At 35.7% G+C, this 21832-nt stretch overlaps 1 protein-coding gene across 1 annotated transcript; it reads right to left on the minus strand.

Annotated features, from left to right (window-relative positions):
• Positions 1-12725: 12725 nt before the first annotated feature.
• Positions 12726-21479, minus strand: dhx8 (DEAH (Asp-Glu-Ala-His) box polypeptide 8). Its single transcript, XM_041066531.1, has 23 exons — positions 21317-21479; positions 20892-20977; positions 20701-20773; positions 20268-20359; positions 19877-19980; positions 19319-19699; positions 19023-19167; positions 18724-18930; positions 18491-18578; positions 18219-18316; positions 17785-17932; positions 17066-17247; positions 16503-16697; positions 16158-16343; positions 15847-16057; positions 15567-15748; positions 15272-15412; positions 14951-15106; positions 14606-14743; positions 14359-14487; positions 13917-14113; positions 13641-13820; positions 12726-13518 (listed from the first exon to the last, which is right to left on the minus strand). The coding sequence occupies exons 1-23, from the start codon at positions 21423-21425 to the stop codon at positions 13299-13301; spliced, it is 3648 nt and encodes a 1215-aa protein (XP_040922465.1). The 5' UTR covers positions 21426-21479; the 3' UTR covers positions 12726-13298.
• Between the last annotated feature and the right edge of the window lie 353 nt (positions 21480-21832).

Here is a 21832-nt window from a genome sequence, read left to right on the forward strand (position 1 = left end):
AACGTCATAGTATAGTATGGCGTTTTTTTCGGACAAAAAAAGTCAAAATTTTTTTGGACGTCAAAAAGTCATAAAAAACGTCATAGTATAGTAAGGCGTTTTTTTCGGACAAAAAAAGTCAAAATTTTTTTGGACGTCAAAAAGTCATAAAAAACGTCATAGTATAGTAAGGCGTTTTTTTCGGACAAAAAAAGTCAACATTTTTTTTGACCTCAAAATGTCATAAAAAACGTCATAGTATAGTAAGGCGTTTTTTTCGGACAAAAAAAGTCAAAATTTTTTTGGAACTCAAAAAGTCATAAAAAACGTCATAGTATAGTAAGGCGTTTTTTTCGGACAAAAAAAGTCAAAATTTTTTTGGACGTCAAAAAGTCATAAAAAACGTCATAGTATAGTAAGGCGTTTTTTTCGGACAAAAAAAGTCAAAATTTTTTTACCTCAAAATGTCATAAAAAACGTCATAGTATAGTATGGCGTTTTTTTCGGCCAAAAAAAGTCAACATTTTTTTTTACCTCAAAATGTCATAAAAAACGTCATAGTATAGTAAGGCGTTTTTTTCGGCCAAAAAAAGTCAACATTTTTTTTTACCTCAAAATGTCATAAAAAACGTCATAGTATAGTAAGGCGTTTTTTTCGGACAAAAAAAGTCAAAATTTTTTTGGACGTCAAAAAGTCATAAAAAACGTCATAGTATAGTAAGGCGTTTTTTTCGGACAAAAAAAGTCAAAAAATTTTTTTTAACCTCAAAAAGTCATAAAAAACGTCATAGTATAGTAAGGCGTTTTTTTCGGACAAAAAAAGTCAAAATTTTTTTGGACGTCAAAAAGTCATAAAAAACGTCATAGTATAGTAAGGCGTTTTTTTCGGACAAAAAAAGTCAAAATTTTTTTGGACGTCAAAAAGTCATAAAAAACGTCATAGTATAGTAAGGCGTTTTTTTCGGACAAAAAAAGTCAACATTTTTTTTTACCTCAAAATGTCATAAAAAACGTCATAGTATAGTAAGGCGTTTTTTTCGGACAAAAAAAGTCAAAATTTTTTTGACCTCAAAAAGTCATAAAAAACGTCATAGTATAGTAAGGCGTTTTTTTCGGACAAAAAAAGTCAAAATTTTTTTTGACCTCAAAATGTCATAAAAAACGTCATAGTATAGTAAGGCGTTTTTTTCGGCCAAAAAAAGTCAAAATTTTTTTGGACGTCAAAAAGTCATAAAAAACGTCATAGTATAGTATGGCGTTTTTTTCGGGCAAAAAAAGTCAAAAAATTTTTTGACCTCAAAATGTCATAAAAAACGTCATAGTATAGTAAGGCGTTTTTTTCGGACAAAAAAAGTCAAAATTTTTTTGGACGTCAAAAAGTCATAAAAAACGTCATAGTATAGTAAGGCGTTTTTTTCGGACAAAAAAAGTCAAAATTTTTTTGGACGTCAAAAAGTCATAAAAAACGTCATAGTATAGTAAGGCGTTTTTTTCGGACAAAAAAGTCAACATTTTTTTTTACCTCAAAATGTCATAAAAAACGTCATAGTATAGTAAGGCGTTTTTTTCGGACAAAAAAAGTCAAAATTTTTTTGACCTCAAAAAGTCATAAAAAACGTCATAGTATAGTAAGGCGTTTTTTTCGGACAAAAAAAGTCAAATTTTTTTTTGACCTCAAAATGTCATAAAAAACGTCATAGTATAGTAAGGCGTTTTTTTCGGACAAAAAAAGTCAAAATTTTTTTGGACGTCAAAAAGTCATAAAAAACGTCATAGTATAGTAAGGCGTTTTTTTCGGCCAAAAAAAGTCAAAATTTTTTTTGACCTCAAAATGTCATAAAAAACGTCATAGTATAGTAAGGCGTTTTTTTCGGCCAAAAAAAGTCAAAAATTTTTTTGACCTCTAAAAGTCATAAAAAACGTCATAGTATAGTAAGGCGTTTTTTTCGGACAAAAAAAGTCAAAATTTTTTTGGACGTCAAAAAGTCATAAAAAACGTCATAGTATAGTAAGGCGTTTTTTTCGGACAAAAAAAGTCAAAATTTTTTTGGACGTCAAAAAGTCATAAAAAACGTCATAGTATAGTATGGCGTTTTTTTCGGACAAAAAAAGTCAAAATTTTTTTTGACGTCAAAAAGTCATAAAAAACGTCATAGTATAGTATGGCGTTTTTTTCGGACAAAAAAAGTCAAAATTTTTTTTGACGTCAAAAAGTCATAAAAAACATCATAGTATAGTAAGGCGTTTTTTTCGGACAAAAAAAGTCAAAATTTTTTTGGACGTCAAAAAGTCATAAAAAACGTCATAGTATAGTATGGCGTTTTTTTCGGGCAAAAAAAGTCAAAAAATTTTTTTACCTCAAAATGTCATAAAAAACGTCATAGTATAGTAAGGCGTTTTTTCCGGACAAAAAAAGTCAAAATTTTTTTGGACGTCAAAAAGTCATAAAAAACGTCATAGTATAGTAAGGCGTTTTTTCCGGACAAAAAAAGTCAAAATTTTTTTGGACGTCAAAAAGTCATAAAAAACGTCATAGTATAGTAAGGCGTTTTTTCCGGACAAAAAAAGTCAAAATTTTTTTTGACCTCAAAATGTCATAAAAAACGTCATAGTATAGTAAGGCGTTTTTTTCGGACAAAAAAAGTCAAAATTTTTTTTGACCTCTAAAAGTCATAAAAAACGTCATAGTATAGTAAGGCGTTTTTTTCGGACAAAAAAAGTCAAAATTTTTTTGGACGTCAAAAAGTCATAAAAAACGTCATAGTATAGTAAGGCGTTTTTTTCGGACAAAAAAAGTCAAAATTTTTTTGGACCTCAAAAAGTCATAAAAAACGTCATAGTATAGTATGGCGTTTTTTTCGGACAAAAAAAGTCAAAATTTTTTTGGACGTCAAAAAGTCATAAAAAACGTCATAGTATAGTATGGCGTTTTTTTCGGACAAAAAAAGTCAAAATTTTTTTTGACCTCAAAAAGTCATAAAAAACGTCATAGTATAGTATGGCGTTTTTTTCGGACAAAAAAAGTCAAAATTTTTTTTGACCTCAAAAAGTCATAAAAAACATCATAGTATAGTAAGGCGTTTTTTTCGGACAAAAAAAGTCAAAATTTTTTTGGACGTCAAAAAGTCATAAAAAACGTCATAGTATAGTATGGCGTTTTTTTCGGGCAAAAAAAGTCAAAAAATTTTTTTACCTCAAAATGTCATAAAAAACGTCATAGTATAGTAAGGCGTTTTTTCGGGACAAAAAAAGTCAAAATTTTTTTGGACGTCAAAAAGTCATAAAAAACGTCATAGTATAGTAAGGCGTTTTTTCCGGACAAAAAAAGTCAAAATTTTTTTGGACGTCAAAAAGTCATAAAAAACGTCATAGTATAGTAAGGCGTTTTTTCCGGACAAAAAAAGTCAAAATTTTTTTGGACGTCAAAAAGTCATAAAAAACGTCATAGTATAGTAAGGCGTTTTTTTCGGACAAAAAAAGTCAAAATTTTTTTGGACGTCAAAAAGTCATAAAAAACGTCACAGTATAGTAAGGCGTTTTTTTCGGACAAAAAAAGTCAAAATTTTTTTGGACGTCAAAAAGTCATAAAAAACGTCACAGTATAGTAAGGCGTTTTTTTCGGACAAAAAAAGTCAAAATTTTTTTGGACGTCAAAAAGTCATAAAAAATGTCATAGTATAGTAAGGCGTTTTTTTCGGACAAAAAAAGTCAAAATTTTTTTGGACGTCAAAAAGTCATAAAAAACGTCATAGTATAGTATGGCGTGTTTTTCGGGCAAAAAAAGTCAACATTTTTTTTGACCTCAAAATGTCATAAAAAACGTCATAGTATAGTAAGGCGTTTTTTTCGGACAAAAAAAGTCAACATTTTTTTTTACCTCAAAATGTCATAAAAAACGTCATAGTATAGTAAGGCGTTTTTTTCGGCCAAAAAAAGTCAAAAATTTTTTTTGACGTCAAAAAGTCATAAAAAACGTCATAGTATAGTATGGCGTTTTTTTCGGGCAAAAAAAGTCAAAAAATTTTTTTACCTTAAAATGTCATAAAAAACGTCATAGTATAGTAAGGCGTTTTTTTCGGACAAAAAAAGTCAAAATTTTTTTTGACCTCTAAAAGTCATAAAAAACGTCACAGTATAGTAAGGCGTTTTTTTCGGACAAAAAAAGTCAAAATTTTTTTGGACGTCAAAAAGTCATAAAAAACGTCATAGTATAGTAAGGCGTTTTTTTCGGACAAAAAAAGTCAACATTTTTTTGGACGTCAAAAAGTCATAAAAAACGTCATAGTATAGTATGGCGTGTTTTTCGGGCAAAAAAAGTCAAAATTTTTTTTGACCTCAAAATGTCATAAAAAACGTCATAGTATAGTAAGGCGTTTTTTTCGGACAAAAAAAGTCAACATTTTTTTTTACCTCAAAATGTCATAAAAAACGTCATAGTATAGTAAGGCGTTTTTTTCGGCCAAAAAAAGTCAAAAATTTTTTTTGACCTCAAAAAGTCATAAAAAACGTCATAGTATAGTAAGGCGTTTTTTTCGGACAAAAAAAGTCAAAAAAATTTTTTTACCTCAAAATGTCAAAAAAACGTCATAGTATAGTATGGCGTTTTTTTCGGGAAAAAAAAGTCAAAATTTTTTTGGACGTCAAAAAGTCATAAAAAACGTCATAGTATAGTAAGGCGTTTTTTTCGGACAAAAAAAGTCAAAATTTTTTTTGACCTCAAAAAGTCATAAAAAACGTCATAGTATAGTATGGCGTTTTTTTCGGGAAAAAAAAGTCAAAATTTTTTTGGACGTCAAAAAGTCATAAAAAACGTCATAGTATAGTAAGGCGTTTTTTTCGGACAAAAAAAGTCAAAATTTTTTTGGACGTCAAAAAGTCATAAAAAACGTCATAGTATAGTAAGGCGTTTTTTTCGGACAAAAAAAGTCAAAATTTTTTTGGACGTCAAAAAGTCATAAAAAACGTCATAGTATAGTATGGCGTTTTTTTCGGACAAAAAAAGTCAAAATTTTTTTTGACCTCAAAAAGTCATAAAAAAGGTCATTGTATAGTAAGGCGTTTTTTTCGGACAAAAAAAGTCAAAATTTTTTTTGACGTCAAAAAGTCATAAAAAACGTCATAGTATAGTAAGGCGTTTTTTTCGGACAAAAAAAGTCAACATTTTTTTGGACGTCAAAAAGTCATAAAAAACGTCATAGTATAGTATGGCGTGTTTTTCGGGCAAAAAAAGTCAAAATTTTTTTTGACCTCAAAATGTCATAAAAAACGTCATAGTATAGTAAGGCGTTTTTTTTCGGACAAAAAAAGTCAACATTTTTTTTTACCTCAAAATGTCATAAAAAACGTCATAGTATAGTAAGGCGTTTTTTTTCGGCCAAAAAAAGTCAAAAATTTTTTTTGACCTCAAAAAGTCATAAAAAACGTCATAGTATAGTAAGGCGTTTTTTTCGGACAAAAAAAGTCAAAAAAATTTTTTTACCTCAAAATGTCAAAAAAACGTCATAGTATAGTATGGCGTTTTTTTCGGGAAAAAAAAGTCAAAATTTTTTTGGACGTCAAAAAGTCATAAAAAACGTCATAGTATAGTAAGGCGTTTTTTTCGGACAAAAAAAGTCAAAATTTTTTTTGACCTCAAAAAGTCATAAAAAACGTCATAGTATAGTATGGCGTTTTTTTCGGGAAAAAAAAGTCAAAATTTTTTTGGACGTCAAAAAGTCATAAAAAACGTCATAGTATAGTAAGGCGTTTTTTTCGGACAAAAAAAGTCAAAATTTTTTTGGACGTCAAAAAGTCATAAAAAACGTCATAGTATAGTAAGGCGTTTTTTTCGGACAAAAAAAGTCAAAATTTTTTTGGACGTCAAAAAGTCATAAAAAACGTCATAGTATAGTATGGCGTTTTTTTCGGACAAAAAAAGTCAAAATTTTTTTTGACCTCAAAAAGTCATAAAAAAGGTCATTGTATAGTAAGGCGTTTTTTTCGGACAAAAAAAGTCAAAATTTTTTTGGACGTCAAAAAGTCATAAAAAACGTCATAGTATAGTATGGCGTTTTTTTCGGGCAAAAAAAGTCAAAAAAATTTTTTACCTTAAAATGTCATAAAAAACGTCATAGTATAGTAAGGCGTTTTTTTCGGCCAAAAAAAGTCAAAATTTTTTTTAACCTCAAAATGTCATAAAAAACGTCATAGTATAGTAAGGCGTTTTTTTCGGACAAAAAAAGTCAAAATTTTTTTGGACGTCAAAAAGTCATAAAAAACGTCATAGTATAGTATGGCGTTTTTTTCGGGCAAAAAAAGTCAACATTTTTTTTTACCTCAAAATGTCATAAAAAACGTCATAGTATAGTAAGGCGTTTTTTTCGGACAAAAAAAGTCAAAATTTTTTTGACCTCAAAAAGTCATAAAAAACGTCATAGTATAGTATGCCGTTTTTTTCGGGAAAAAAAAGTCAAAATTTTTTTTGACCTCAAAAAGTCATAAAAAACGTCATAGTATAGTATGGCGTTTTTTTTCGGACAAAAAAAGTCAAAATTTTTTTGGACCTCAAAAAGTCATAAAAAACGTCATAGTATAGTAAGGCGTTTTTTTCGGACAAAAAAAGTCAAAATTTTTTTGGACATCAAAAAGTCATAAAAAACGTCATAGTATAGTATGGCGTTTTTTTCGGGCAAAAAAAGTCAAAATTTTTTTGGACGTCAAAAAGTCATAAAAAACGTCATAGTATAGTAAGGCGTTTTTTTCGGACAAAAAAAGTCAAAATTTTTTTGGACGTCAAAAAGTCATAAAAAACGTCATAGTATAGTAAGGCGTTTTTTTCGGACAAAAAAAGTCCAAAATTTTTTTTTACCTCAAAATGTCAAAAAAACGTCATAGTATAGTATGGCGTTTTTTTCGGGAAAAAAAAGTCAAAATTTTTTTGGACGTCAAAAAGTCATAAAAAACGTCATAGTATAGTAAGGCGTTTTTTTCGGACAAAAAAAGTCAAAATTTTTTTGGACGTCAAAAAGTCATAAAAAACGTCATAGTATAGTAAGGCGTTTTTTTCGGACAAAAAAAGTCAAAATTTTTTTGGACGTCAAAAAGTCATAAAAAACGTCATAGTATAGTAAGGCGTTTTTTTCGGACAAAAAAAGTCAAAATTTTTTTGGACGTCAAAAAGTCATAAAAAACGTCATAGTATAGTATGGCGTTTTTTTCGGACAAAAAAAGTCAAAATTTTTTTTGACCTCAAAAAGTCATAAAAAACGTCATAGTATAGTATGGCGTTTTTTTCGGGCAAAAAAAGTCAAAAATTTTTTTTACCTCAAAATGTCATAAAAAACGTCATAGTATAGTAAGGCGTTTTTTTCGGCCAAAAAAAGTCAAAAATTTTTTTAACCTCAAAATGTCATAAAAAACGTCATAGTATAGTAAGGCGTTTTTTTCGGACAAAAAAAGTCAAAATTTTTTTGGACGTCAAAAAGTCATAAAAAACGTCATAGTATAGTATGGCGTTTTTTTCGGCCAAAAAAAGTCAACATTTTTTTTTACCTCAAAATGTCATAAAAAACGTCATAGTATAGTAAGGCGTTTTTTTCGGACAAAAAAAGTCAAAATTTTTTTGACCTCAAAAAGTCATAAAAAACGTCATAGTATAGTATGCCGTTTTTTTCGGGAAAAAAAAGTCAAAATTTTTTTGGACCTCAAAAAGTCATAAAAAACGTCATAGTATAGTAAGGCGTTTTTTTCGGACAAAAAAAGTCAAAATTTTTTTGGACGTCAAAAAGTCATAAAAAACGTCATAGTATAGTATGGCGTTTTTTTCGGGCAAAAAAAGTCAAAAAAATTTTTTACCTCAAAATGTCATAAAAAACGTCATAGTATAGTAAGGCGTTTTTTTCGGCCAAAAAAAGTCAAAATTTTTTTTAACCTCAAAATGTCATAAAAAACGTCATAGTATAGTAAGGCGTTTTTTTCGGACAAAAAAAGTCAAAATTTTTTTGGACGTCAAAAAGTCATAAAAAACGTCATTGTATAGTAAGGCGTTTTTTTCGGACAAAAAAAGTCAAAATTTTTTTGGACGTCAAAAAGTCATAAAAAACGTCATAGTATAGTATGGCGTTTTTTTCGGGCAAAAAAAGTCAAAAAAATTTTTTACCTTAAAATGTCATAAAAAACGTCATAGTATAGTAAGGCGTTTTTTTCGGCCAAAAAAAGTCAAAATTTTTTTTAACCTCAAAATGTCATAAAAAACGTCATAGTATAGTAAGGCGTTTTTTTCGGACAAAAAAAGTCAAAATTTTTTTGGACGTCAAAAAGTCATAAAAAACGTCATAGTATAGTATGGCGTTTTTTTCGGGCAAAAAAAGTCAACATTTTTTTTTACCTCAAAATGTCATAAAAAACGTCATAGTATAGTAAGGCGTTTTTTTCGGACAAAAAAAGTCAAAATTTTTTTGACCTCAAAAAGTCATAAAAAACGTCATAGTATAGTATGCCGTTTTTTTCGGGAAAAAAAAGTCAAAATTTTTTTTGACCTCAAAAAGTCATAAAAAACGTCATAGTATAGTATGGCGTTTTTTTCGGACAAAAAAAGTCAAAATTTTTTTGGACCTCAAAAAGTCATAAAAAACGTCATAGTATAGTAAGGCGTTTTTTTCGGACAAAAAAAGTCAAAATTTTTTTGGACATCAAAAAGTCATAAAAAACGTCATAGTATAGTATGGCGTTTTTTTCGGGCAAAAAAAGTCAAAATTTTTTTGGACGTCAAAAAGTCATAAAAAACGTCATAGTATAGTAAGGCGTTTTTTTCGGACAAAAAAAGTCAAAATTTTTTTGGACGTCAAAAAGTCATAAAAAACGTCATAGTATAGTAAGGCGTTTTTTTCGGACAAAAAAAGTCAAAATTTTTTTGGACGTCAAAAAGTCATAAAAAACGTCATAGTATAGTAAGGCGTTTTTTTCGGACAAAAAAAGTCAAAATTTTTTTGGACGTCAAAAAGTCATAAAAAACGTCATAGTATAGTATGGCGTTTTTTTCGGACAAAAAAAGTCAAAATTTTTTTTGACCTCAAAAAGTCATAAAAAACGTCATAGTATAGTATGGCGTTTTTTTCGGGCAAAAAAAGTCAAAAATTTTTTTTACCTCAAAATGTCATAAAAAACGTCATAGTATAGTAAGGCGTTTTTTTCGGCCAAAAAAAGTCAAAAATTTTTTTAACCTCAAAATGTCATAAAAAACGTCATAGTATAGTAAGGCGTTTTTTTCGGACAAAAAAAGTCAAAATTTTTTTGGACGTCAAAAAGTCATAAAAAACGTCATAGTATAGTATGGCGTTTTTTTCGGCCAAAAAAAGTCAACATTTTTTTTTACCTCAAAATGTCATAAAAAACGTCATAGTATAGTAAGGCGTTTTTTTCGGACAAAAAAAGTCAAAATTTTTTTGACCTCAAAAAGTCATAAAAAACGTCATAGTATAGTATGCCGTTTTTTTCGGGAAAAAAAAGTCAAAATTTTTTTGGACCTCAAAAAGTCATAAAAAACGTCATAGTATAGTAAGGCGTTTTTTTCGGACAAAAAAAGTCAAAATTTTTTTGGACGTCAAAAAGTCATAAAAAACGTCATAGTATAGTATGGCGTTTTTTTCGGGCAAAAAAAGTCAAAAAAATTTTTTACCTCAAAATGTCATAAAAAACGTCATAGTATAGTAAGGCGTTTTTTTCGGCCAAAAAAAGTCAAAATTTTTTTTAACCTCAAAATGTCATAAAAAACGTCATAGTATAGTAAGGCGTTTTTTTCGGACAAAAAAAGTCAAAATTTTTTTGGACGTCAAAAAGTCATAAAAAACGTCATAGTATAGTATGGCGTTTTTTTCGGGCAAAAAAAGTCAACATTTTTTTTTACCTCAAAATGTCATAAAAAACGTCATAGTATAGTAAGGCGTTTTTTTCGGACAAAAAAAGTCAAAATTTTTTTGACCTCAAAAAGTCATAAAAAACGTCATAGTATAGTATGCCGTTTTTTTCGGGAAAAAAAGTCAAAATTTTTTTTGACCTCAAAAAGTCATAAAAAACGTCATAGTATAGTAAGGCATCAAAATCGGACAAAAAAAGTCAAAATTTTTTTGGACCTCAAAATGTCATAAAAAACGTCATAGTATAGTAAGGCGTCAAAATCAGACAAAAAAAGTCAAAATTTTTTTGGACGTCAAAAAGTCATAAGAAACGTCATAGTATAGTATGGCGTTTTTTTCGGGAAAAAAAAGTCAAAATTTTTTTTGACCTCAAAAAGTCATAAAAAACGTCATAGTATAGTAAGGCATCAAAATCGGACAAAAAAAGTCAAAATTTTTTTTGACCTCAAAATGTCATAAAAAACGTCATAGTATAGTAAGGCGTCAAAATCGGACAAAAAAAGTCAAAATTTTTTTTGACTTTTTTGTCATAAAAAACGTCATAGTATAGTATGGCGTCAAAATCGGCCAAAAAAAGTCAAATTTTTTTTTGACCTCAAAATGACATAAAAAACGTCATAGTATAGTAAGGCGTCAAAATCGGACAAAAAAAGTCAAAATTGTTTTTGACTTTTCTGTCATAAAAGACGTCATAGTATAGTAAGGCGTCAAAATCGGACAAAAAAAGTCAAAAAATGTTTTGACCTTAAAATGTCTTAAAAAACGTCATAAAGTAACCAATTACATAACAATTTCCCTCTGAGGGATGAATAAAGTATATCTATCTATCTATCTATCTATCTATCTATCTTAAACAGGGTTCTAATTTTAGCCAGCACATTACCTTTCTACTGACTGGTGGAGCAGAATCAAAGATCCTGGTTTGCATCTTATTGGGCGGGGCAGAATAAACCGGCAGAATAATCAGTTCGGGAACATCAGGCCTCAGTGGCAGGATCTCTCAGGAGATCATCTGGGGAAAGACACGGAGAACAGGAATGTTTTTTAACATAAAAGCTGATTTAGAGATCACTCTCCTCTTGGCCCAGATTGCAACCATACTCCTCAGCTGATGCCTCTCATGTTGGCAGCGATCTGTCTTCCTTCATCTTACAGGAGAAGAACAGTGAGTCAGGAGATGTAAAGTTCCGGCAAGATCCATCCCACCCTCCTGCAATCTACCATTTTGTTGAATTAAGATGAGCTGCAGTGATAATGAACTTCCCAACTAGATCTTATTAAACTATGAGTCAGAGGTAGTCACCAGCTGGAAGGAACTTGTAAAGTCTCTGATATCCCCTCGGGCTATGGAAGACAGCGTCACAGTGCATTATGTCTGTGTGTGCCAGAATAAATTCATAGGGAAGCTAGATAATCATCTCCAGCCATGGCATGGTAACAGTGTAATAGGCTCTACACATGAGAGATGAATTTCATTTTCCAAATTTTAAATTGCTGACACAACATTGATTGTTTTTGTCTTGTAATTAGTTTCTGATTTCAGGTCATACTTGTGGCAAAAAATTACACTAATTCAAAACACTAAAACATCAACAATACTAACAAACTCCTTGTATAGTCTTATTGCTAAAAATATTTTTATATTCCAGCACTTTACAGTGATATAAGGTCAATAAGATCTATCTTCTAAACTTAAAATCAGCTGGTTAATTGATAGGCAGCTGAGGAATAAAAGCATCTCAGCATATTCTTACTTCCTCCATCACAGCACACAGATTACTCTCTATTCCTCAAAGTGGTATGAGCCTCACCATCAGGATCATCTGGTTTACAGAAAGCAGGGCTTCTCCTTCAGCTTGTCCTTCTCACCCTCTGGCTTCTCCTCTGGGTGCAGTGCTGACACAAACCACAGAGAAGAAATTCTTTAAAGTCCAACAGATGAAAAACAAAGGCTATAAATACATAAAACATATGAAAAGTGTTTGTATATTTACTTGTAGATGGTGAAGGGCTGACTGTGAAATCTGCTCCATTTTCAGCTTTAAATTCTTCAGACGCTTCAGGTTTTGTTTTTTTTTTTGGCGAGGCTGATGATGAAGTCAGCTGCAAACACCTGCTGGTTTTACACACCCATTCATTTAACACGACCATGCTTGTTTCTCATCACACAATGACAAGTTGTCTAATTCAGCAGATGAGAAAACAAAGTTGTCATGTAACGCAGCGTTATCCAAAACTTTTTTTCGCGTATTCCCGGTGTTTCTCCAGCTCCGTGCACACCTTTGACACCGAAGATAAATGATGAGACGTTCAATTGCATCTGAAGAAAACAGTTTTCGTTTGCTTTGACTCAAACAGGAAGCGGTTCAACTTCTTTAGTTTGTGCTCCCGCGACATGTTTCAGCGCTGCCGCCCCCTAACGGCCACCAGGCAGATTACAGCACTCACTGTTCAGACACTGAACAATTGAGAAGTTATAAAAGTGAAGTGGCATAACATTGCACAGTTTTGGATTTGATTTCACCAAGTCGAACACTTGACTGTTAATCAAAGATCATTTTTTTCCTCTGTTTTGAGTGTGTTAAACCAGACACACACTAAACAAGTGTTGTTTCTATGTGAAGCATACAACAAATTTAACCTGTTAATTTTGAATGATATGGCCAGAAATAGACCTTCAATATTATATCCATAACAATTAACATTCAAACCTATTATTTTTAAAGTTGTTTTGTTTTTTTTTCCTTTGTGTGGTTTGGGTAAACAACAGCTACAACCAAAATCTCCCATTCAACAGTAAAATCTCTCTGCATTCACTTTCCATCTATTTAAAGTTCACAACAAACGCCAACAGGCTTTTTAAAAATGTAGTATTTAATGGACACATTTTATAGTTTCACTGGTAAGAGTGGTAAAAAAAAACAAAACAGACAACTTAGTGAAAGTTTTCACAGTTATAGTACAAAATCTATCAAACATATATGTCCCATCCTTGTGGTCTGACCTCAAAGTATTGATTAGTGAAACATAAAAGCCCCATTATGATCAGGTCCTGATTTCTGCTCAATGTGCTATTAAAATGTACAGTGCCAAAATAAATAGTCCATTGTTTTGCTGAATCTCCTTAAAGAAGATTAACTTTCAGAGTTTTCTTATTTTCCCCGGTTCACAGCTATAAAAAGTAAATAGCTCTGGGTTTTCTAAAAATAATGACACTAAAATTTTTTTCCCAAACCCAGACCAAGAGGTTAATTTAGGAAATGCGGGGGAGAAATGTACAATGTGTACAAATTTTAAAGAAGGCTTGAATACAATGCTCTCAGCTGAGTTATGATGACACCAAATTCAATCAGCAGGGTCTGATCACATGCCCAGTGCAGGAACAGGAAAATGTACCGGTCTTCAGTGTTTGTAACATCACACATATCAACGCCGCCTGAAAGCGCGGGAGATCCTCCAAGCGTTGGGCTCCTCGTAACGGTTGTACAGAGGCTCCAGGCGTTGTTGTTTCTTCTGCTTGCTGAGGCGTGTGGGGTCAGACACTTTGAAGAAGGCCGGAGAAAACTCCACCAGCCAGCGAGGGTCGATGGTGGTCACCTCTCGCATATATTCCTTGGTAGTTAGCACCAGCTCATGGTACACAACCCTGTGGAGAAGAACAGCAGGAAGTTAGACGACTATTTTTAATGGTTAAACGCATTATTATATTATAAAAAGGACAATTTATTTCTTGTCAGACTGATAAAAGTTTGAAATGAGGTGACGTACCACTCAGGCTGGCGGTTGAACAGAGCACTGGAGGGGTGAATGTACACAACTTGCTGGTCTATCAGGGTTCTGTAGCCCTCCTGAGGATCCTTTTTGGCTGCATTCCTGAAGAAACCACTGCAGATGGCTTTCTGGACTCGCACTGTGGCTTTTCCACAAGATACCACATCTAGTTTATGTCTGAAGAGAAGAAGACATGTTGGACGTTCATGAGAAATCAGCAACATTTTAATGGAATTTCATGTTGCTTGTCTTGCTAAGATGACTCCATCTTACCTGTCCATGATACCCAGCATCTGTTTGCGGATGTCCTGGGCTCTGCGCAGCGACCGAGCCTGGATGAAGTTCTCGTAACACCAGGGGTTGGAGAACTTGTTGTTCTTCCAGGAGTTGTAGACAGCCAGCAGAGTCAGATGATCACCCTCAGGTTGGTGGAACTTTGCCTTCTTCTGGTCAGCCAAGGCCTGCTTGTCCTTTGAAAAAAAACCCCACCAGAATCAATGAGTGAATCATCTTTTAAACCTGCTCCCGAAACAGTCAGGACAGCATTTCACAACAAGTTCTGATTTGAACTCTGTTTTTCTAAATATTCATAAATAGTGGGACCAGAGTTTGGGTTATTGTGAGTCATGTATTTTTGACTGGGTCTTAAATTAGTTTAGAAAACCACCCACTCAGAATAAACCATTTCAAACATAAGGCTTCGTGCTGAACATACCTTCGGCCTGTAGAAGACATTCTGCACAGACAGCATTGACACGATGGTGAGCATCTCTTCACTGCAGCCCAGATGGACAGACATGATCAACATCTTACACAGCATGGGCTCCAGAGGGAACTCAGCCATCTAGTGGACAGATTCATAGCAAAAGAAAGAGAAATATAATATGTGATGTGGTCTGATGTAAATTTATCAACTTCACATTTGCTCTTGTGGAAAACCACCAAGTAAAGGCTTTCCTTACCCTTCGACCGAGCCGTGTGAGTAAGCCTTCATCGTCCAGTGCTCCCAGAGTGTAGAGCTGCTCCATGGCTGTGATCAGAGTCTCCATGGGTGGAGCATCCATGAAGTCGAAGGACAGAAGGTCATTGATGCCCATCGCCTGGTGGAGGAAACACAAATACAGTAAGAGATAGCGGGAGGAAATACCACTGAATTATGTTAATGGTTTGAATTAAAACCTAAACTTCAAGGCTGAGAAAAAACATGGGACAGAAGGTGATATCCAAGCTACACTCACAGGACATAATCTGTTCTGTGTAGGATAAGATGTAAGCTGAGTTTGCTGGCTGCAGAGTGAACACTGTACCTTCAGAGACAGCACCGTACTGGCCAAGTTGGTTCTCTGGATCTCAGGCACGTTGGTGGTCAGCATCTCATCTCTGTAAGCTCTCTCAGTGTACAGCCTGTAACACTTCCCCGGGCCTGTTCTGCCGGCTCGACCGGCCCTCTGCTTGGCCTGGGCCTAATGTTGAGAAAGAGAAAACAAATTTTATTAGACCAGACCGTTTCAAATAATTTGATCCGCTATTCAATCGCTTTAAGAGCAATTTCAGTTCTGATTTTAATATTAATATGTGTGAAGAAATCAAACGTTTGCGATATCATGTACATCTTAGAGATACTGTACCTGTGAAATGGGAGTCACCACAAGTTGGTCGATACCAGTCTTAGAGTTGTAGACTTTTTGCTTGACAAAGCCAGGGTCTACCACGTAGTAAATTCCATCGATTGTCAGAGACGTCTCTGCAATGTTTGTGGCAATGACCACCTACAGAAAATAAAGGAGGGACTAAAGATTATTCCAGATTTACTCCAAAGCCAAATACAAATATACATAAAGTTAGATTTTGTCACTACCAAAAAACTTAAAGACCATTATTTTATATATATATTATTATATATATATATATATATAGAGGCACCTTTCTGCTGCCTGGTGGTGCAGGATCAAAGATCCTGGTCTGCATCTCACTGGGCAGGGCAGAATAAACTGGCAGAATAATCAGTTCAGGAACATCAGGCCCCAGTGACTTCATTCGCTCATACAGGATCTCACAGGCGGTGTCGATCTCTTCCTGTCCAGTCAGAAAAACCAGGATGTCACCTGGAGAGAGACGAGGGACACAGAGAATGTTGACATGGACTGATGTAAGAGTCTAATGGTGAAGCGAACATTTCGAGCATGTGATTTTGAAATCATACCCGGAGGTTCAGTCAGATGGATCTGCATGACGGTGATGAGACTGGCATCCAGGTAGTCTGTCTCAGGTTCTTTGGTGTAAAGAACCTCCACTGGATATGTTCTGCCTGGGATGGTGAAGATTGGAGCTTCGTAGAAATACTGAGAGAACTTCACAGCGTCGAGCGTAGCTGACGTTACAATCAGCTTCATGTCGGTGCGTTTCTGTACAGTCTGAGACACAACGAGGACACTCAGCATCTCTGTAAACATTTCCCCTCCCTCTCCACAGTGACAGGAAATGTCTACATGAGCATGTGCTCATCTTACTCACCTTCTTGAGCAGGCCGAAGAGAACATCAGTGTGGATTGTCCTCTCGTGAGCTTCATCCAACATGATGATGGCGTACTGGCCCAGTTCGGAGTCGATCAAACACTCTCTCAACAGCATACCGTCTGTCATGTACTTAATCACCGTCTCGGGGCTAGTGCAGTCCTCAAAACGGATGGTGTAGCCCACCTGAAAAAAGAAAGATTAAACACAGATGCATTTTGGAATAGGTGTCTCAGATGTCTGGAGATTCAACAACACACACAGAAAAAGAAAACAAAAAAAAGTTGTGATTTTAAAACTACTTTGTTCTATAAATAACCAGATATCAGGGGGTAGGACACTCACCTCTTGTCCAAGACAACAACCATACTCCTCAGAGACTCTCTTTGCCACTGACATGGCGGCCACACGACGGGGCTGCGTACAGCCAATCTTCCCTCGCGTGGTATAACCTGCCTCTGCCAGGTATTGAGTGATCTGAGTGGTTTTACCAGACCCCGTCTCTCCGATCACAATCAGGATCTGGTTGTCGTGAACAGCCTGTGAAGTGAAAGAATGAATCAGTAAGGTATTAAAGAGATAATGTGCATCTTAAAGACAGCAAAAGTTACAAACTGGTACTTAATTGGTTGTCATTCTGCCTTTTAGACAGAAATAAAGCGAAGACTGCAACAGGTAACAAAAAAATAATTGTTTAGCCACACTGCTGTAGGAGTAGTTTGATACCATCAGCACCAGGGAACAAAAACTGAGCAAACGCGAGGATCAAGGCCAAAATCTGGTGATCTTCATTTAGCAGATGTTTTCACTCAATGCATCTCAAAGCGTAAATGTACTTACACATCAACATCTGCTTGTTAAAGCATAATCACATTTTCAGTAGAACCTTATTAGAAACTGTGATGAACCTGAATGAGTTGCTCCTTCAGCTTGTAGATGGGCAGGCTCTCCCTCTGCTCCAGGATGGAGAGCTGGGTCTTCTTTCCATAAGACGCCTTGTTGCCCCCAAAGGCATGTTTCTTCCACTCTGGGATGTCATTGGGCATCATGCCAATGCCTCTCATGTTGGCTGCAATCTGTCTACCATCAGCTGTAAAAGAGGAGCAGAAGAGTGCTTGATAAAAAAGAGAAAATTGTGTCTGTTTTTAATACTTCAACTAAAATCTCGCTGCCATAGCTGCATGGTTATAGTAGCATAATGCTGACCCTTGGAAAGGGTCTAGACCACCTGGGGCCATAGAGGCCATACAGGCACACTGAACCATGGCAAAACTACTCCATCCGGCCAGATAGAGGGCTGCAGGAAGCCAGATAACCATCTCAAGTACTGGCAAGCCTGAGGGGTCCTGTCTCCTATCATGGAGGAAGTCGCATGTCCCACTCAGACTGGGTTGTGGTTTTTATAAAGGAGGCCTTATATGCAGACTGCATTTCAAAATTAATGCTAATATTTAAAACTCTAAATCTATTTAGGTAAAATCTGGAGACAGAGGTTAAACTAATAAATATGCTAATTTCAAGCTAGCAGATGTTTCTGTGGCTACACAATGACTTAATGAATCATACTTCAGCAACGACATCTGTGACTTTGAAATGACTTGATATGCACATCGAATGGATTTCTAACCGTCTGGCAGCGGGTCGACCCAGTGTTTATTCAGCCCCATGGGGATGGAGTCCATCTCTGCCTCTCGTGCAGCCTGCTTCAGCTCCCGCCTCTCCTTAGCCAGAGCACTCTGCATCATGGCCGCCTGGGACAGAGAGCCATCTGGATTCTATGGACAGCAGAGGAAACACATAGATTGTGCATTTTAATAGACGATAAGCTGTATAAGGCTATAAAGACTTTTTATGTCAATGTGTTATTTTTTTTCCAAGTCAGCTGGACAAAAATAATATGCACGTTTCTAATATTCATTCTGCTAGCCATACGATCTTACCCAAGTTACAAGGCAGACACTCACTAATCAGACAAAGTTTGACACACCGAATTACTCAACAAATCACTGATTTATTTAGCAAGAAACAGAATATGATGCTTATATATTAAGGTTAATATACCTTGACAATCTTGACAGGGCTCATGTCCATGCTTTGTTTGGTGTGTCCCCTCAGGAAAGGGGGTTCCTCTTCAACCAGCTCAATTTCTAAATCTTCATCTGAAAAAAGACCCAAAAACATCAAATTACTCAAATATATTGTATCATATAAGAAGTGTTTCAATCTTTTCTCATGTTGTTTACATCAGTATTGTGAACGGAGATATGAAATTCTGTTCTATTTGTTTAGTAAAGAATCACACAAGCATTCTGGAGGATACAACAATCTCTTACCCTCTTCATCATCGACTTTGGGAAGGATCCCTGTCTCATCGTCAAAATCAGGGAACTCTTCTTTGGACAGCACATTGGCAGCAATCATCTGTGAGCAGACACGTGAGCAGGCTGAGTATTAGCACATAATAAAATAAGACTTCAAAGGAATCCAGTGTTTTCAGTGTCTCAAAGACTTAATCAGCTTCTGTCAATTTAAATTGTGTGCAGAAGTCTATACTGTATAAGCTCACCTGTTTGATCTCCCATTTCTCTGGGTCAGAGATTTTAGTGAGCCTCTTGCGCTCCAGGGTGTCGTCCTGCTCCAGCTCAGGGGCGTGGCCCAGGTTCAAGTTGCTCGGCCTGTCGGGATTCCTCATGGAGATCTCCTCCCCTCCGTCTGGGCCTACGTTTCTCCTCCTGTTGGGGTTCAGGTCTTCTCCTGTCTCCTGGTCCACATCCTGACAAAGAAAAGAGGAAAAAATAAGAAAACTGACATGCTCACAATGGAAGGAATTACAGTTTATATATATGTTGCTGAGTGTTTTCTTACCTTCATACTGAGGCTGGTCTTAGAGCCAGTGAATGAGAGCACTTTGACTTTGACTCTTTGGCCTTTGCTGACAACATCAGCCACGTTGGCCACACGGCCCTCTCTACGCAGCTCTGAGATGTGGACCAAACCCTCCCATCGTTTCCTACATGAGAAGAACAACCAGACTTAACAACCAGATTAACAGACTGAACATTCAGTTCCCTCCTGGCAACTTAAGCTCCATGTATACACAGTAATGCACAGGTGACATGAGCTGACTGTGCCAGTGGCCTCTTTGGTCATTTCATACTGACCTTAAACCTTCCAGCTGAACGAAGCATCCAAACTGCATGATACTGGTGACTTTGCCATTATAGATGTCTCCGACAGAAGGCTCCTCTGGTGGAGGGCGGTCCACATGCTTGTCCTTCCAGCGGTCAGAGTCTCTGTCTTGGTCTTTTCTGGGACTAGGTGTGCGGTCACTCCAGCGGGAAGATTTGTCTCTTCTTTTGCCACGGTCCCTGTCTTTCTCTCTGTGCCGATCACGGTCTCTGGAGCGAGACCTGGATCTGGAACGTGACCGAGAGCGATGTCTTCTCTTCCTGTCCCTCTCCCGATCCCTGTCTCGGTCTCTGTGTCTGTCTTTTTCTCTGCTTCTGCTGCGACTTCGACTGTGGCGTCTGCTCTTCTCTGACCTGCAAGAATAAGTGGGAAAAGCACATAAAAGTAAACATCTTAAGCCACTGTTGAGTTTACACTGCAAACTTCAGCGCATATTTGTTGGGTTGTGGTATATTTAACAAGGCACAGATTACTCTCATGTAAAACTTCTCATTTAAAGAGGAAAAATAAAAATGTGACAGTCGTCTTACCTGCTCTTGTTTTTCAAGTCTGTCCCACTGACACTGGGCATAAACATCTCCAGCTCTTTCATGGCATCAGCTGCAACTTTCACATCATCTTCATCTAGAAGTCTCTGAGGGAGTCAGCCAAACAGAAGCATTAACCACACAGCAGCTTTCATCTTTCACTGCTTTAACATTTTTGTCTAGTTTTCCATTTCCCACAAGAAAACAATACTTGTACTGGAGGTGTAAAGACAACAAGTGCAAAATCACATCAGCCCACATTTGAATATACTGCACCACAAATATGCCACAAAGAAAAGAAACAAAATCTCAGATCTTAATTTGCATTTTTAATAAAGGTGGCATTACAAGTTCAACAGACCACACCAACAGATAATGTGTTTAAGCCACATACCTTTGGTGCTGGATCATTTGGTCTACAAAGTGCAGGAAACATCTCCTTCAACTTTTCCTTTTCTGTCTTTGGTTTGACCAAAGCCTCAGAGGCTGAAAATGGACAGATATTCATTATTTGGAGTTTTAATAAGGAGGCAACACCACAGAGCATCATATACACAAAGGACAGTTATGTCGCAATTAGCGATGGTACAACATATAAACAGACATGACACAGTATCTTAGACGAAAAATGTCTTCCAATGTGCAAGACGCTTTTTGACTCTGATTAGATTAGTTCAACCCAAGCGGGCCCAAACCCCTATTTTCATCACTGTTGAAATAAAATACTAGGCAGAGAAGGTTACCCTAGGTATCAAACGTCTGACATTTCGAGGAAGCTAAATTCTCAAGTACATTAACGCCATTATTCATCAGTAACATTAACTTACCTTTACTTGTCGATGCCTTGGATGGCGGTCGCATTGTCTGAATGAGCCTGAGCAAATTACTGATGAGAGAATCCTACAATTACAACAACAAATCAGAAGAAAGTAAAACGATTAGTTACCAAGTTGAGTTAGCTAACTGTTAGCTTACATCACTCCATGAGTGCTAACGCAGCTTTTAGCGGCGAACTTACTGTGAATTCGGCTCCATTCTGGAGCAAAAGAGCTTTGAATCCATCAAATGTCGGTTGTTTTTCGGCGAGGCTGATGACAAATTCAGCTGCGAAAGGACAGACACGGGAAATTAACAGTGAACAAGATTAAAACGTTAGACAGCAACGTTAGAGAATGACACGAAACAAGGAGTCGGGCTTCGGTGGAGTGTTGTCACAGGCCTATAAATCTAGCCAATGCGTCACAAAACAGTCCTGATTTAAGTTAATGTGAAGGGAAAACACGCCAGTTTACAATGATAACAGATTTTTTAATAATAATTGCTGTGGCTAGCCGGCTAACAGCAGCTAGCTAGCTGTTCTTAGCCAGCTAGCTAGCTGTTGTTAGCCTAGCTAGCTAGCGATTTCTGGTTTAGGGCGGCTGTTCTCGGCCAATAAATACTCACCTAAATCTTTGTCACTTATTCCCAGATGGTTGTCGAGCTCCGTACAGACCTTTGACACCAAAGACAAATACTCAAGCTGCGATAGCTCGTCAACTCCACCTTCGGCCATTCTCCACGAGTCTTGTTTTTGCTCAGGGAACGCAAACGACCGCAGACATATTAGTTGTGGGCAACTCTCACTTCCGTCTTGAACGGAAATACGTAAGCGTCGCCTTTTTTTCTTTTCTTTTTTTTTTTTTTTTACCCCTACGCGCCGCACGATGGCGCTAAAACCCCTAATCATAAATCTATCACGGCTCTTGACGTCTCCTCACGTTGGGTGTTTACTGTGAAATATCAGTTTGTCATTTGGGTTTAGGCGACAGACTGTAAAAATCTTTATGGTATAACAGTGATCCATCAAATCAAAAGCATCTCTGAGGGAGGGAGCGCTCTGCCTGAGAGGAAAACTCAATTTACTGTTGGATAAAGTGGGACAGAGGATTTCAGGTTGAGGGGGCGACTTTCAAGCGTAAA

The sequence above is a fragment of the Toxotes jaculatrix genome, chromosome 21 (assembly GCF_017976425.1).
Source record: "Toxotes jaculatrix isolate fToxJac2 chromosome 21, fToxJac2.pri, whole genome shotgun sequence".
In the NCBI taxonomy this organism is placed as follows: Eukaryota; Metazoa; Chordata; class Actinopteri; family Toxotidae; genus Toxotes; species Toxotes jaculatrix.

Excerpts from the sequence above, each read along its gene's own strand:
- dhx8 (XM_041066531.1), bottom strand. The coding sequence starts at position 21,425 with ATGGCCGAAGGTGGAGTTGACGAGCTATCGCAGCTTGAGTATTTGTCT. Across the intron at positions 16,698-17,065 it reads TGAAGGAGCAACTCATTCAG|GCTGTTCACGACAACCAGAT; the intron begins GTTCATCACAGT and ends TTCACTTCACAG. Across the intron at positions 14,744-14,950 it reads GTACGGTGCTGTCTCTGAAG|GCGATGGGCATCAATGACCT; the intron begins GTACAGTGTTCA and ends TTCCTCCACCAG.